Source organism: Cebidichthys violaceus, unplaced genomic scaffold, assembly GCF_023349555.1.
Source record: "Cebidichthys violaceus isolate CVI_PGR_0920_01 unplaced genomic scaffold, fCebVio1.0.p SCAF_9, whole genome shotgun sequence".
NCBI lineage: Eukaryota > Metazoa > Chordata > Actinopteri > Perciformes > Stichaeidae > Cebidichthys > Cebidichthys violaceus.
In genome coordinates this window covers 12,737,074-12,752,462 of record NW_027176975.1, presented here as the reverse complement: position 1 = coordinate 12,752,462, position 15,389 = coordinate 12,737,074, and the positions used below count along the sequence as shown (strand labels likewise).

General features: G+C 41.9%; 2 protein-coding genes across 5 annotated transcripts in view; one reads left to right on the top strand and one right to left on the bottom strand.

Moving 5' to 3' along the window:
* The window catches only part of cabin1 (calcineurin binding protein 1), a 35,351-nt gene extending 29,954 nt beyond the window's left edge, over positions 1–5,397 (bottom strand). For all 4 annotated transcript variants that reach the window (XM_068702921.1, XM_068702923.1, XM_068702922.1 and 1 more), the window contains exons 1-15: positions 5,231–5,397; positions 4,517–4,575; positions 4,333–4,425; positions 4,096–4,209; positions 3,628–3,762; positions 3,347–3,527; positions 3,109–3,238; positions 2,850–2,999; positions 2,195–2,502; positions 1,902–2,079; positions 1,676–1,809; positions 1,164–1,381; positions 869–941; positions 357–547; positions 112–249 (exon numbers count right to left, since the gene is read on the bottom strand). In XM_068702921.1, coding sequence (XP_068559022.1) covers positions 112–249; positions 357–547; positions 869–941; positions 1,164–1,381; positions 1,676–1,809; positions 1,902–2,079; positions 2,195–2,502; positions 2,850–2,999; positions 3,109–3,238; positions 3,347–3,527; positions 3,628–3,762; positions 4,096–4,209; positions 4,333–4,425; positions 4,517–4,519 — 2,046 coding nt within the window. In that variant the 5' untranslated portion in view covers positions 4,520–4,575; positions 5,231–5,397. The remainder of the gene's footprint in view (positions 1–111; positions 250–356; positions 548–868; positions 942–1,163; positions 1,382–1,675; positions 1,810–1,901; positions 2,080–2,194; positions 2,503–2,849; positions 3,000–3,108; positions 3,239–3,346; positions 3,528–3,627; positions 3,763–4,095; positions 4,210–4,332; positions 4,426–4,516; positions 4,576–5,230) is intronic.
* Positions 5,398–6,712: 1,315 nt separating this feature from the next.
* neflb (neurofilament light chain b) lies at positions 6,713–9,382 on the top strand. The gene is made up of 4 exons (XM_068704249.1): positions 6,713–7,842; positions 8,036–8,160; positions 8,274–8,713; positions 8,801–9,382. The coding sequence occupies exons 1-4, from the start codon at positions 6,772–6,774 to the stop codon at positions 8,983–8,985; spliced, it is 1,821 nt and encodes a 606-aa protein (XP_068560350.1). The 5' UTR covers positions 6,713–6,771; the 3' UTR covers positions 8,986–9,382.
* The last annotated feature ends 6,007 nt before the right edge of the window (positions 9,383–15,389 follow it).

Sequence of the window (15,389 nt, the reverse complement as noted above, 5' to 3'; positions counted from 1 at the left end):
AAAATAGCTGGAAGCTCTTAGAAGTTCTAAACTAATGACTGGCAAGATTTTAATTTTTTATAACTCGTTCAATTGACTTAATAAGAACGTTTCATCAGCCAGCACACTGACCTCCTCCACAGAGATTGCTGCATCGACACGAAGGTTAGGCAGGCTGATGGTGTAATGTTTGCCTTCAGGGGTCTTTGGTTTGCTCTGCAACAGGCCAACACAGACATCATAGCTCTCCAGGGCCAACTCCATGTCTCCCTGACAAAAGACAAGAAAAACAGTCTTGCAAGTCACATCTGGCTGAGCTGAGGGGGAAAAGACTCCTGTGATCAAAAGTTAAGCAAAAGTAAACAAACAGACTTTACCTGCAGGGCCAAGAACCGGGCCTTGAGCCAGTAGACGCGCACCATAACATCCAGCCAGTCATCCTCAAACAGGTCTCTTTGGGATGAACCTAAGGCCAGAAGTAACAAATCACTCTGGAAGTGCTGCCCAGGGAATTCGGAGTCAGCTGCATCACTGCTGGGACAAATGCTGCTGCTTCTTCTTGGAGACACTAGAGAAGGAAAGATATATAACAAGTCAAGTGTAAACATGTTGTTCCCCCCCCATATGACTTTCCAAAACTTAGCAAATCCTGTCATGTTTAAAACTGACATTGCAGTGCCCCCTTTAGGCCAGTCAGTTCATTTTTGTAATGCAAAATGCCTTCATAACATTCATGTTTGTTAGAAATGTAGTCAGTAGTGCTTGAGACATGACATGAAAAAATAACAGACATTGTAGCCCCTCTCGGCTAAATACGGTTACTTCAACACACTGCAGTCCAGTACTGTAATGCATCAGAGATGATGAGGGTTAGCTAACTGGTACTTACCAGTCTTCCCTTTGATGTGTATCCATTGCTCCAACTGCAACTCCATACACGCTAAGCTCATTGCCAACATTTCCTGTACATGTAGCAGATATAGATTATCAGAGGTTATTGTGGGTGCAAAATATGAAGCAAATTTTGATAAAAAAATAAAGTTCAAGATTTAAACTTCTATAGACTCTGGAGTACGCAGACATTCCAAAATTGTATCCAGAGTAAGTCTCACCCATTTAAAACGATCTTTATTTAAATAATAAAATTCAAGTTGAAGTATTTAACCGGTATTCTTGTCATTTACCCGGATGTGTTGGTTGCTGCAGTCCCGAAGCAGAGGGTTAGGAAGACCACTGCTGTGCTTCCTCCAGGTCTGATGGACCTCCAGCACCACAGCAGTCAGCCCCCGAGGCCACTCCATCGTGAACTTCTGACCCACTGCTTTCAGGTACCGCATCATCACGTCCAGTAAACCACCATTGGTCATATTATTGAGCAGAAAGTTGTGGACATCCTGTTGCTCTATAGAAGGGAGAGCACAGTTTGTTACTAGGGATGGGAAATAAATCAATAAGATAATTCATTGTTTTTGTCAATAGAAACTTATCAGGATGAAATCATATATCCAGATATATCATGATACACAATTGTTGTCTAAATTGAGTATAACAAGCACATAAACTGTTCATTGAATTGCCAGAAAACATGCTATATAGGGATATCGTCATTGAGATATGAAATTACCCATATCATGATGAATACAGCAATATGGCACAACAGTGTATTTTAAATACATATCCAAAATGCACCACATACCAGATTCCATGTATTCAACTGAGTCAGCAGGCAGGCAACTCCCATGCAGAGGCTGCATGTCCTCCTTCCTATCACACTGAGCATCTAGATTACTCAGACTCTCATCATCATTATCAGGATCAAACTTCTTCAGCCTAAAGAAAACAAGCAAAAATTGTTTTTAACCAACAAAACTATGAGGAGTTATGTATTTATGCATTATATATTTGGTTTAGTGTTAAGATACCTGGAAGGCAGGTATTTAAAAAGCAGCTCCTGAAAATCAATCTTCTCTTCCTTCTTGCATTTTGTGTTTCGAACACGTGCGGAGCGTCGCTTGGCTGTCTCCCCGCTGTCTTCTACAACTCGTTTCTTTTTCGGAGCTTTCTTCACTTTATCCGTCAGTGAAACTTCTATTGCTGTCACTGTGAACATACAATAGGATAAATAAAAAACACATAAAATCTTACTGAATATTAGCTATACAGTGGCTCAAAACGCAAATCATAAAAGAGAGATTCCTCTTTATAAACAACTTACCGACTGGGGGAGCAGAAGTGGTGACCTCCACAGTGGTCTGGGCTGGGGCAATCTGAGGCTGAGTGCTGGGTTGGGGCAGCACTACTGGCTCAGGGAGGACCATTGGCGGCAGGGATGAGCTGGGGCTGCTGCTCAGCACAGTGGTCTGAACCATACTGACAGGGCTGCTGGGTTGGGGGAGGTTCTGGAGAAAGTTTGGGTCACGGTACTCTGACAAATCAATTCTGCGGCCGAGACTCGGGCGAGGTGGCTCACATGTGGTCTGATGTCTGTACATTGCCAGAAGGCTCTCACCCACGTGCTTCCATCTGAGAAACAACAACAGTTGATTAATATTAGCTCAACTTGTCTTGGAAAAAGGAGAGGTCTCAGCTTCACAGGAAAAAAAGAAAATATTGGGCAAAACCAGATATTAGGACCATCAGGAGAAAAGGTTAACAAAAAGGTGCACAAAACTGAGCCCAGAAAAAAATTACTTTAATGTCAGTGGAGCTCAACCAAGAATTTAAGTTAAGTATACCCCGTTTCTGCATTCTCTAGCTTTATTATTATTATTATTATTATTATTATTATTATAATAAGAAATAATTGGGCCATCCTAAGAAAAACAAATAACATAAGCTCAAATGTGACAAGAACATTTAAAATAACTCACGAGAGGCAGCGAATGGGCTGAACCAGGACAAGGTCAGGTTTTGGCTCAGAGTGAGAGAGAGCCTGTCTGCGCTTCCGTAACTCCAGTGCCTCCTCCACAATGGACTTACTTTCCTCCATCTCCACTTCCACATAGTGAATAGACATATCACTGCAAATGACCCACACCACAGAAGTTTGTCAGTGATGTGAAAACATAGCGCTGCAGCTAGAGCATATACTTAAGAAATGGAGGAATAAAAAAAGTGAGCTGGCTTCACCATTTCATGAACATCTGCATCGTGTCCCTCTTTAGACAGGGCTGCTCCTTAAAGATTTTCTCTTTCAACACCAGGCCTTTAGTGTAACAATGATCCCGCTCTAATGCTTTAGCGATGAAGTACAAACAGTCTGGAAAATGTAAGCAGATGATAGTTAGTGTTCTTTATATACTTGAGGTTCTGCATTGGTAATGACAGAGAATACAAAGTGAAGAGCTTATGACGATGGATTACATACAGGTGTAGTCACTGAGTGTGTAGAGAATAGTTATGAGGTTGTCCAGGCAGGGCCAGTGGTCTGGGTTACAGTGCAATCCCTCCTCAAAGGCATGTCGAGCCAGAGGAACGCGCACCAATCGCACAGCCACCAGACCAATTTTGTACCACATGTTCACATCAGTGGAATCCAACATAACTGCCTGCAAAAAGAACAGAGCAGATATATGGTGTGAACACTCACCAGAGTCAAAAGGAAGTATAGAGTAGCACAAACAATGATTAAACTGGCACTTGTTTTACCTCCAAATAAAACTCCATAGCAGTCTCCAGATCGTCCCGCAATGCAGCCATAGTAGCCAAGTTTTTAAAAGTAGAATATTTCAACATCAGTCCGGGATGCTTGAGACCCACTTTCTGATCGTCCGAGGGCATGGCCTAAAATATTAAGAGGATACATCCAATTTGGCATTAAGGTCTTAAGGTGTGTTCACCTTAAGACCACAAGTAATATGATGGAAAGCTTATCACTAGTAGAAAACTGATAACAAATGAACATATCCAACAGTGTCACCAAGAACCAAACAAGTTACTTATCAAACTTTAATTAAGGTCTTTTACATCATAAATCCGTGCCATTTCTGGATATCATGCAGAATTCGGTCTACACCAAAACAAGCCACAGTCCTCGATGACTTAACGGGGTGTGTTAATGTGATTGTGTGAGAGCATTACGGCCTTGCCAGGACAATACAGGGTGAGATATTTTACCTCTTTGAGCAGTGGAGTTTTGAGAAGCTCATGATAGGCCTGGGCAGATTCCACAAACTTGTCATGTTTTTGCAGATCTAAAGCTTTGTGATACAAAGCAAACGCCTCAGCTTCCTGCAGACAGAAATAGAAGAAAAATCAGACAACTTATTTACATCTATAGAGAAAAAAAAAAAAAAACTGTTGGCATCAGCGGATAGGCCTAATCTTGCTGATTCATCTGCATACTGTCAGTACCTGAGCCTCTTTTGTCCGACTCTTGCTACTTCTCAAGGGGTCTTGAGACTCATCTGCAGCTGTCGACGCAGCATTCAGTGCTGCTATGCGAATCTGTAAACACAGAAAAAGAGGCAGATATATAACTTATGAGGGGGAGTTTGTAACAGCTACCGAGGATACACTCAATGATTTAAAGCCTTACCATTTTAATACTTGGCAAGCAGAGCTTCCACCTTCACGGTTTGTAGCTTTTGATTGGATCTATAGAAATGTATGGAAAGCAAACAAAGGAGGGAGGAAGATAGAAGTAGGTAAGACAACAATTCAGCAAAAACAACAAGCGTGAAACGTGAAATAAACATTTAGTTGCATGTCCCATCACCAGACAATCACCCACAAAGACTTGTTCCACATAGTCTTTTATTTACCAATTGTAGTCGAAGGCCACTATAATATTCATTCATTCATTTTGAGTAGTGTTCAGTGTGTGTGTGACAGCTTCTGACGAAATAAACCCCAACTCAACAAAGAAAAGATCAATGCAAACTGCTGTAGCCAACTGATATCACTCGACACAATTGCTGATCGAGAAGGGCTTGGGACCGACTAACTTAGCTAACGCTAACCATACCAAAATGCTCAAAACTTAGCATGGTTAGCTTAGCTCTGCTGTATGGAATTGCTGCAGTTTGTCCCGAGCAAGTGACGTTAACATTGTAAAGCTTCAATGGTGAACACAACCAGCTGGCAAATAGAATCTCCTCTCTGGCTAACGTTAGCGAATTCAACTGCTAACAGCTCACATTAGTCTAGGCTAACCGCTCGAGATGGCTGACATTAGCAGGCACATTATATGTGCTAACGTGAGCTAACGTTAGTGTTTTACCGGGTGTCCATCACTTGCAAGGCGACTTACCGTTCATTCCCGTTTTAACCGCATTTGTATCGTTGCTACTTCTACAACAAGGCAGCGAAAAAAAGCATTGCTGTCACACGTGAACACGTGTCACAAACGAGCACAAATCAAGTTTGTAAGTTAATTTATCCTTCATCCTTTGTTATTGTTAACGTTACGAATGTTTGCGTCACAGCAAGACATTTGCTACCCGCCAATTAGTAAAGTCGCCCCTCATTGGTCAATACGCTGTGGGTGTATGCATGTGACCAATCATATATTACGTTATTGGATGAAACCACAGTCCCAATACTGATAGCACTAAAATTACATTTACCACCAAGGTAAATGCTTTGAAATTGCTAATTGCAATAAAGAAGAAAAAAAAAAACACTAAGGTAATTATCGAAATTATATAGACCTGTAAATGTTGGTATTATTGAAAACACGTTTTCAAACCTGTCAAAATAGTTAAAACATATCTTAAAGTACATATATTAGCCTGTAGTAATTTGTGGACATACTCTTAACTTATGGCAGCCACAAAAAAGACACCTTGCAGCATAATGTCAAGGCTGTTAATCAGCAGCCTTCATATAGGAAAAGTACAGTTTTCACTGTTCAGGGTGTTTTCTGCAGCTCTAACATCCTAATCTGTTCAGAAAGATACATGTTTTCCTCAGATAAACGAAACCTGTGAAAAAAACTATCTTTTTAAAATGTTCAATCATGCAACAACATATTCAATAGCCTGCACTATTACTACAGCAGGGCACAACCTATAGTCTCTGAGACATTGGGTTTATTAAACATGCAATTCATATGAGCTGAATCAAGGAATAACCAGGTAGCTGGGAATGATTTCCTATACATCAGAAATTATACATTCTGCTTTATACATTTATAGTCAGCATGTGTAACCTGTATGGTAAAATGATAACCACTAGAGGGCAAACTTTTAATTTATAATCTAAAAATGTTTCTCTATGATTGAGGTGGTATTTATTTAATCACAGGATTTACCAAGTTTGGTATTTCACTGATTTGCTTGCATTGGCTTACTGTGACATTTAATTGTGATGCTCATAGTTATATTGTTATTAATATTCTTTCTAACGCAGCAGACAGTTGGTGCAAAACGAAGCAGGCGTTTCCTCCTCTCTTCCATCTGGCAGTATTTCAAGAGTTTGTACAGTGTCATAACAGATACAGTATATCTTTGTCAGGATTTATTGTGGCAAATTGTGAGAACTTCTGCAGTTTTTAGGAGTAACAGTGTATACTGTTTTGTCCTCAGTGACCCTGTCTGTTGCAGTCCCTTGTTGCTCCACAGCTTATCCCCGCCGCCATCCCCCACACTCATCCTCAGTCACCCCACCCCAACTCTCCCTTGGCTGAGACTGGCTAGCTGGCACCATTATCAATTCCTTCTGTCAGCATGCCTGCAAAAAATAGCTTACGTCACAGTCATTACTGGATCTATAAAAGCCAGTGTAATGCAGATTCACTGTGCAGTCAACCCAGCTACATTCCTAGGCATAGAGCAGGCCATTTCTCAAGTCATGACTTCCACCGGCATTGGCCCTTACTTCCCTTCTACTAACAAGAGGAGGGTAGTTGTACGCAGTGCAGGATATGGAGCTGGAGGAGGAATAGGATCTAGGTCTGCCTATTCCAGCCATGCTGCCCCAATAACTTCCTATGCATCTTTGCGCAGAAGTTATCCAACACACAACCGAGCTTTTTCCAGCTACTCCTCTGTGCTTTCTGCTCCAGTGTCTGCAGCTGTCACTGAGCTTCGCCTTGACCAAGCAGCCCAGGTTAGCTCTGAGTTCAAAGTACTTAGGACCCAGGAGAAGGCTGAGCTGCAGGACCTGAATGACCGTTTTGTGAGCTTCATTGAGAGGGTCCATGAACTGGAACAGCAAAACAAGTTGTTGGAGACTGAACTTCTGCTGCTCAGGCAGAGGCACACGGAGCCATCCAACCTTCGGGCCCTGTATGAGCATGAGATCCGCCAGCTCCGTGCTGCTGTAGATGAGGCCCACCATGAGAAGCAAGCAGCCCAGGACCACAGGGATGAGATGGAGGACGTGTTTAGTAATCTGCAAAAACGCTACGAGGACGAAGTGCTTGGCAGAGAGGAATCAGAGGGCAGGCTCATGGATGCCAGAAAGGGAGCAGATGAGGCTGCACTGGGCCAGGCTGAGCTGGAGAAAAGAGTTGGGACCCTGCTGGATGAGCTGGCCTTCCTAAAGCGCCTTTGCGAGAGTGAGATTGCAGAGCTGCAGGCCCAAATACAGTACAGCGCAGAGGTGTCAGTGGAGATGGAGGTCGCCAAACCTGACCTATCTGCTGCTCTCCGTGACATACGTGTTCAGTATGAAAAGGTGGCACATCACAACCTTCAGTCCGCTGAGGAATGGTTCTGCAACAAAGTGAATGTGATGACAGTGGGCACTTCTCGCAACACAGAGAGTGCACGTAGCGCCAAAGATGAGGCTGGAGAATACCGCCGGCTTCTCAAAGCTAGGATGATGGAGATCGATGCCGGTCGTGAGATGAATCAAGCTCTTGAAAACCAACTACAGGATGTGGAGGAGAAACAGAGTGCCGAGATCTCTGCATTGCAGGTGAGTAACAGAAAAAGCCCTGCAGACACTATTTCCATAATAAAATGATTTCAGTGAATTTATTTTTGCAATAGAGATGAGTCTTACTGCCAGTGTGATCACTTATAGAGCACACAGGGATACCCCGAAGATTAAGAGACGCAATTTGCTTCCAGCCCATAGTGTTCCACTCACATGTCACTTTTCTATACAGGATACAATAAGTCAACTGGAGGAAGAGTTGCGAGCAAACAAGAATGACATGGCTCGCTACTTGAAAGATTATCAGGACCTCTTGAATGTGAAGATGGCCTTGGATATTGAGATTGCAGCCTACAGGTACAAGTCTTATACACTTTACAGTTTTTAAAAATTGTGTTGTAATTCAAATTAATACCATCAATAATTCAGCCTCTCATTTACTTGATGTCATATCTTGCCTGTTCTGTTAGGAAGCTCCTTGAGGGAGAGGAGAACCGTCTAAATGTGACTGGACCAGGGTCCTTCAACGTTTACTCCCAAGCCATGTACGCTGCTCCATCCTACGGAAGAACAAAGTTCTCCCTGCAGCCTCAGCTGAGCTCTGCAGCTCCATACCTGATGAGCTCCCGCTTGTATACTTCCTCACTCTCCAGAGAGGAGACAATATCCGCAAGCCAAGCACAGCAGGATGAGGCCAGCCCTCACGAGGAGGAGGAAGAGGAGGAGGAGGTAGAGCAGGTGGAAGAGGAGGAGAAGGAGGAGGAAGCAGAGGAAGAGCAGGAAGAGGAGAAGGAGAAGGAAGCAGAGGAAGATCAGGGAGAAGAGGGGGAGGAAGAGAAAGAGGAGGAGGAGGAGGCGGAAGTAGAGGAAGAGGAAAAACAAGAAGAGGGAGAAGAAGCAGATGGAGAAGGTTAGTGTGTTTAATTTATTTGCGCACATGTGTAGTAGTAAATTAATTTTAACTTTTTTCTCCCCTCACATGGTTTTTCAAATGAAGGTGAGGCAGCGGATGGAGAAGAAGATGAGGAGGAAGGAGAAGAAGAGATCCAACCTCAAGAAGAGGAGGATGCTGAGCAGAAAGAGGAAGAGGGTGAGAAGGAGGAGGAGGAAACTAAAAAACAAGAAGATGTGGAGGCTGAAGAGAAAAATGGAAAAACAACAGATGAAAAAGTTATAATTTAAATGCTTTAAAAATACCTGCTGGCATTGTAGCTGAAGGATGTCTTTGCTGGTGCTCTATATGAACAAAGATATCTCTAATTCAAACCCAAAAAAAACATGTTGGTGAACAAATTCTCTGTATAACTTGAGTGACCAACAGCATGTGTGCAAACTGCAGCAAAGAAATGTTACATTATGAAAACTAATCAGATAGTATGTGAGTGTCTGAGTTAGAAATTCTGCTTTGAGGAGATTTGTTTGCAACCCTAACACCTGCGTGCTTTACAGTCACCAATACATGCCTGCAGACTCTCTGTATCCGCAATACCCAGTTTGAAATGCCTTAAGTCCTCACTTAGTGCTTTAAATTCATGATGTGCTGCATTGAACTCTAATAAAGCCTTGAAGCCTTGTCAACACAGAACAGGCTTTTCATTTGTAATCCTTGACAGAAACAGTTGCAATGAAGTGTCTCAAATGAACATATTAGCAGAAAATTATATTTAATGTCCAAGCTCTGTGACTATCTTTCACAAGCATGGATAAATAGTTTTACTTGCTAATTTCTTTCAGAATGTTCCTTTCTCACCAGAATCTTAATGAAGGTTAATGGAAAAAGCACATAGATGGCTGCCAAAGAGCCCTTGGTTCTATCCATATTGATAAATCAGTCCTAAATACATTGGAAAGGAGGGCTGCAGCAAACAGAGTAAAGTCAGCAAGTCTGGATTGTTTAAAGGTTCTTTCAGCAAAAATACACCAAACCAACCTTTGAAATCAAAATGCATGAAAAACACACAAGAAACACAGTCTATCAGACAGTATTACACTTCACATTTTCAACATGACCTGCCAATAAAACCTCATTAAATTTGTCTTGACTTTGCAAAACCACAGTCTAGGTAAGAAATGAGTCACAGTGGCGTTTTTGTCTTTATCTCAAGTCAGCAGGTCGTCTCTGGCCTGATGTGCCTATAGTCTCTTTGTGATCAGTGAGCTGACACTGGCGCTTTTCCTGCTGCCTCACCCACATCCACATCACTGTCCATAAATCAGGGCGCACTGAAACCTTTATGACTCAGCTAGTCTGCTGCACCAAAGAATCTGGCCAAGTGTCAACTCACGCAGGACAGCAAGAGAGAGAGGAGGAGAGTGAGCAATTTCATTATTTCATTAGGGAGAGAGAGGCTGAGGAGGAATCGGGGGGGGGGGGGCAAAAATATCTTGCTGCACTAAACCTTGACAGAGGACAGACTGTTTTTTACCCAGCAAAGAGGTGGAGAGACCAGGGGCTTCCTTTAGGCATCTGCAGAGATGCAATCCCTATCACACAAATGAACCCTAACCACTCACACACATGTAAACAAACACAGTGGCTTCTGTTTGGTATAACTGCAGCACACTTTGAAACATTGCATCATCTTATAACTGTAACATATGCACATAACTTCACTTTTTCTACATGTGGTACGTGTTCTGGACAATCTTGCATGTGCAAAGCAAGGCCCTATTCAATCTCCTCTCCATTCTCCTGTCCTCAGATTACCCCACTCTGAGCTAAATTATCCTCCTCCGCCAGTTACTATAAAACCACCCCCAGCCCAAAGGAGCATTCAATTTATTCTCTAGAAATTCTACTTTGCATTGAATTTGGCTGCACTTACTCACACCATTCACCACTCAGAGATAGCAATACTGTAAATGTTTTCTTATTGATTTAAAAGTACACCAGTGATGCACTACAGGCAGGATTTTAATACACAAACCACCCTGCAGACAGAATGCTGAAGTAGTGATATGAGCTCTTTACAATAGCTACAGCAGGATATATAGATACTCCTTCAGGTGCTCATAATGTATAACTCATGTCACATACAGCTATGGCTTGCAAGTGGTGTGTGTCTTTGTGTGTGTGTGTGTGTGTGTGTGTGTGTGTGTGCAGTGTGTTGGTGTGTGTCAGGGCATGGTGGGACACAGATCCACGGTAAATGTAGCACATCAAAGCAAAGCTGTATTATTTTTTTTATCACATTTCATCTCTCAGATATTGAGTTTCACCCCCTCTTTCATCTGTCATATTTGGGCTGTAAACGGACTGGTATATAAATCTTATAACTCCCTCTTCCTCTTGTGGGCATACACTATGTCAGATGGAAGGAAGCCCATCATTGAAGCCCACTGAGACCTCTAAGACATAAGATGTTTTGATGAAAAACAAAGAGCCGAAAGGGCAGCAGGAGACATCAGCAGCAGCTCCTGTAAAAACTATTAGTATAGTATGTTTTTTCAACATAAACCTTTCTGTGTTTGACTCCTACAGGAAACTTCTAAAGCCATAACACATTCTAGATAGTCTCATTATACTTTGTGGCTTCACAAAATGAAATTACCACACCTAAATAAAACAAATGTAAAAAGAACGTTTACAAAACAAATTCTTGACACATGTATTTCTATAATTTATCAGCAGGTTGTCTAAAAGCTGACTTGGTCCCAGAGTCATAAAACAAAAAAAAGAATATCTGCTTTCCGTTACAAGAAATGCATATTGTATTTCGGGAGGATACATAATACAATGATTGACAGTTTGGACTTGATGTCAGAAATCTAATCTGCAGACCAGGGTAGCATCAACACTGGTTGTTACTTTTGTACTCACATGAGAACATTTAAGTTTACAACCAAATTGATGCAGAGGTGAAACTCTACTACTTTAGTCTACTCAGAAGTATGCACCTGCACTAGAAAAAACATATTTACGTTCAATCTTATAATGGATATATACAAGGGGAATATAACCATAAAGAGTTAGTGCTTTTCACGTCTTTGGAAAGATGATACCTTTACCTTGAGAGAAGCACTTGTCTTCCTGAATATAGATATTTTTTAAATTATATGTGGGTGTGCGCACTCCTCTCAGACTGTTAAGGCCCCGGTCCAGACAGTGAGGGTGGTCATGCTGCAGCCTGCCTTTTTGGTTGTCAGACAGCCACGCTTTGTCTCCACAAAGAAAAGGGAGTCTTAGATAAGAGTTGTGGCTCCCTCTGCTGATCTCAGAGAATCACCTAATTAAAAGGCTCTGTCGAACAAGCTTTCACATTGGCCTGGAAGACAGTAGACTGAGACTATTTCATTAAAAAATGTGACTCTCTCACTCTAAAAATAGATACTCGGTTCTTCTGGTGTGCACATAGCTACAGTTTGCAGATGGCCTTATGTGCCCACTACAGGAGTACAAGGATGCTTCACTGACTCAGATGGAGACAAATGTGGGAGCCTCGGGGCACATCCTTTCTCATGCATCACAACCTGGAAATGAGATGTTAGACTTATGGATATAAATGTGCTAACGCCATTCCTGCGTTAACACTATATATGTCCTGCTGATGTGTCTGTATTTGTTTAGGCTGGAAGTGAGATATTTCTGTGCAAAACAACACGCTATCTGACAAGCCTGTACCTTTCTCACATCGAAGGACATATCGCACACTGATTAAATGCACAGGAATTCATAAAACTGTGAATATAAGTACGGACAAATGTGGACAGCTTGCACCATTACACAGTGACCATGGGGACATGGATGACATCAGATATGGTGACATATCTGATGTCATCCAGCAAGCACTTTAGAAACATAAATATTTGCAACATTATGTAGAAAAGCTTGGATATTGCTGCGCCAAAAGTCAAGAGCAAATGTGCCAACATTGCGGGACCAGGCTATTACCTGAATCTGCAGCCAGGTGGATGCTGAGGCCCGCTGGATGCTGAGGCCCGCTTTGCCTCTGGCATCATGCGGTTCTGGCAGCGGACCCATAAATCCATTAGGTCTTTTGTCTCCTTTTGTTTCAGGAATTGAACACCTCAGTGGGGCTACGATCAGTGTTTAGAGCCCTACCACTCAGCAGTCTCTAAAGGATTGTAGTTCATCATCATAGAAATCACGGTTCACTGAGTTTAGTAGTGTCTGCCACTGAAGTCAGCCATTGAATAACATTGAAGTCAAGTCAGGTCAAGCTTTGTTCAAATGGTTCATTTCATACATATGGATGCTTGATGTGCTTCATCTTTTTGCATCCCATAAAGATGAAACACACAGGCACATGCACTGAAGCATGTACGCTCACAAACTAATCAAATGTTAGAGTATAGGAAGGTGGATGCTGAGTATGCAGCATATTTATTGTTATTTCAACTGTCTGTCATGCTGAATGTTCATTCATAATGTATCTGTTTGGTAACACACTGAGAGACCCTTAGGCGAAATAAACAGGCAAAAACAGTAGCTCCACCCTACAACCCACTCTCACCACAACACCTCTTCACTTCCATGCAGAGAGTGAGAGCAATCATTCTTTACATTCAGCTGCTCTGGCTCTGTATCCACATGTGCACCTGTTTCCATTTACCTTACACATCTGCACATGGTCAGAGGATTTTTTTTTACCAACTATACTAAGATGCTGCACCATGTCAGGGGGGTTTAATAGAAGGACGTCTGAGTCATAACACATTCTAATCTAGGTTAGAAGATGAAGGGAGTGGAGATCTCCTGTGAAGACTTAGCCTGCCTATATTGCTTAAGGGGCATTCAACTCTAAAGTTCAACTCTGCTCGTCAAGCTGTCACACACATTAATGCCAGGCATGCACGCACCAACACACACCCAAACCAGCACCTCATCTGAATTTAATGATCTCCCTTTAAAGACTCTGCAGGGGAAGAGTTAAAAGTGGTCAGTTAAGTTTCATAGAAGCAGATATTTAAAATGCCATGCCACAACAGAATGTAACCCATTCTTGAGGTCTTACCAGTGACAGTCTATTGTATGCAATAGCACAAAGCAGTCAGGTGATGGCAATATTGTATTCCTTTTTACAGATTTGATTGTTTTTAACTTTTACACCAATAGCCCAACATTTGATGGGAAGTATGAGATAATTTGCCACGGGAATAAAGAGAATCAGAGGTGAAAAGGGCATGAGCAGTTTTAAAGCCCCCTCACAACGAATTCTAATAGAGCACAGCCAGAAATAGGTCACAATAATCATGTGGAACAGTCAAAGCTATAACCTTGGAAATTCTACATATAGCTGAAAAATACATTTCTAGTACCTGATTTTCAGGGTTGAGCTTGTCAATGTGTTGGAATCCTTGAGCTTTGTGAGGTTTGTCAAACAAACAGCAGACAATAAATACACAGGGTTTGAAAAAAATGAAAAAGTATCACATATCTATGCTTCTGTGTAACTTCACTTTTGTATTGTGTGGTGAAAAAAGGGAAAAATTACCTAAAGGCATAATTTAATTAATTTCTTATTTTTGCGTGATTATAGTTTGGCCAGTAAAATGGCTCAATGCTGATTTGGAGTTGCCATATGTTCAATAGCGCTGTCCTTTGTAAAATAATAAGAGTCAATAATATCTGTCAATCAGACTGTGTTGTACTGTGTTATAATCCACCACAAGCTGTGTTTTAATGCGCACACATCACAATAGATGGGGGAAAATGGACATCACCCTGCCAAACAACAAAAGCATTGGATGGCTGAACATTATTGACAGCACCATTTGGCTGACAGCAACAGCAGAAAACACACTCACACACACACACACACACACACACACACACACACACACACACACACAAACACACGCGCGCGCGCACACACGCACACGCACACACACATGCACGCATGATGGGCGAACAAAAGGCTAAGTGGGCTACCAGATTTCAGCCAGCAGCTGTAAATTACTTTACTACTTCACTTTTGCAGGGACGTAGGGTGGTGGGCGTTATTTCTGATATACTGGCATTGTAGAAATGACATTTAAATTAAAGTCAATATCTTCATTGATGGACAAGTTTAATTCCATTGTTTTGGTCATACTTCCATTAACTTTTATTCACAGTTATATGCACAGTAACTACAAATCCAGCCTTATGTGAGTATGACTAGGATTAAGTCCCAGCAGGTTTAGCACATTTATGCTCACTTAGGTCTCATTCAAACCAGTCAATGTGAGGAGCAGTATGGAGTTTGCGATTCAATCTCATTTCAAATTAAAACAATAACCTGCTAATCATTTATTTATGACACATCGGTGATTTATAACTCTGGTTTCGATTAATTATTCCTCTCTAGATTGTCAAATTGTGTTCTACTGGTTCTAAAACTGGAGTGCAGACCACATCAGGAGTCCTTGAAGCAAAGCGAGGGACAGGTCAGTCTCATTATAATTTCCCTGAATTCAATTTATGTTCATTTGAGGATTTATGAGGAATGGCTACAGTTATCGATTGACTGGTGTCTAGGGCAAATTAAACAGCCTCGCGGACGAGGTTCCTGGAGGCGAACCCTGTAATGAAATGAGTGTCCGTGGTGTAACGTCAGTGTGCGGGACTCGTGTTGTTGTTGTGG

What these genes read in the sequence shown, in the direction of transcription:
- neflb (XM_068704249.1), top strand. Translation starts at nt 6,772, where the DNA reads ATGACTTCCACCGGCATTGGCCCTTACTTCCCTTCTACTAACAAGAGG. An exon ending in ATTGAGATTGCAGCCTACAG is followed by an intron (nt 8,161 to 8,273) that starts GTACAAGTCTTA and finishes CTGTTCTGTTAG; the next exon opens with GAAGCTCCTTGAGGGAGAGG. An exon ending in AGAAGAAGCAGATGGAGAAG is followed by an intron (nt 8,714 to 8,800) that starts GTTAGTGTGTTT and finishes TTTCAAATGAAG; the next exon opens with GTGAGGCAGCGGATGGAGAA.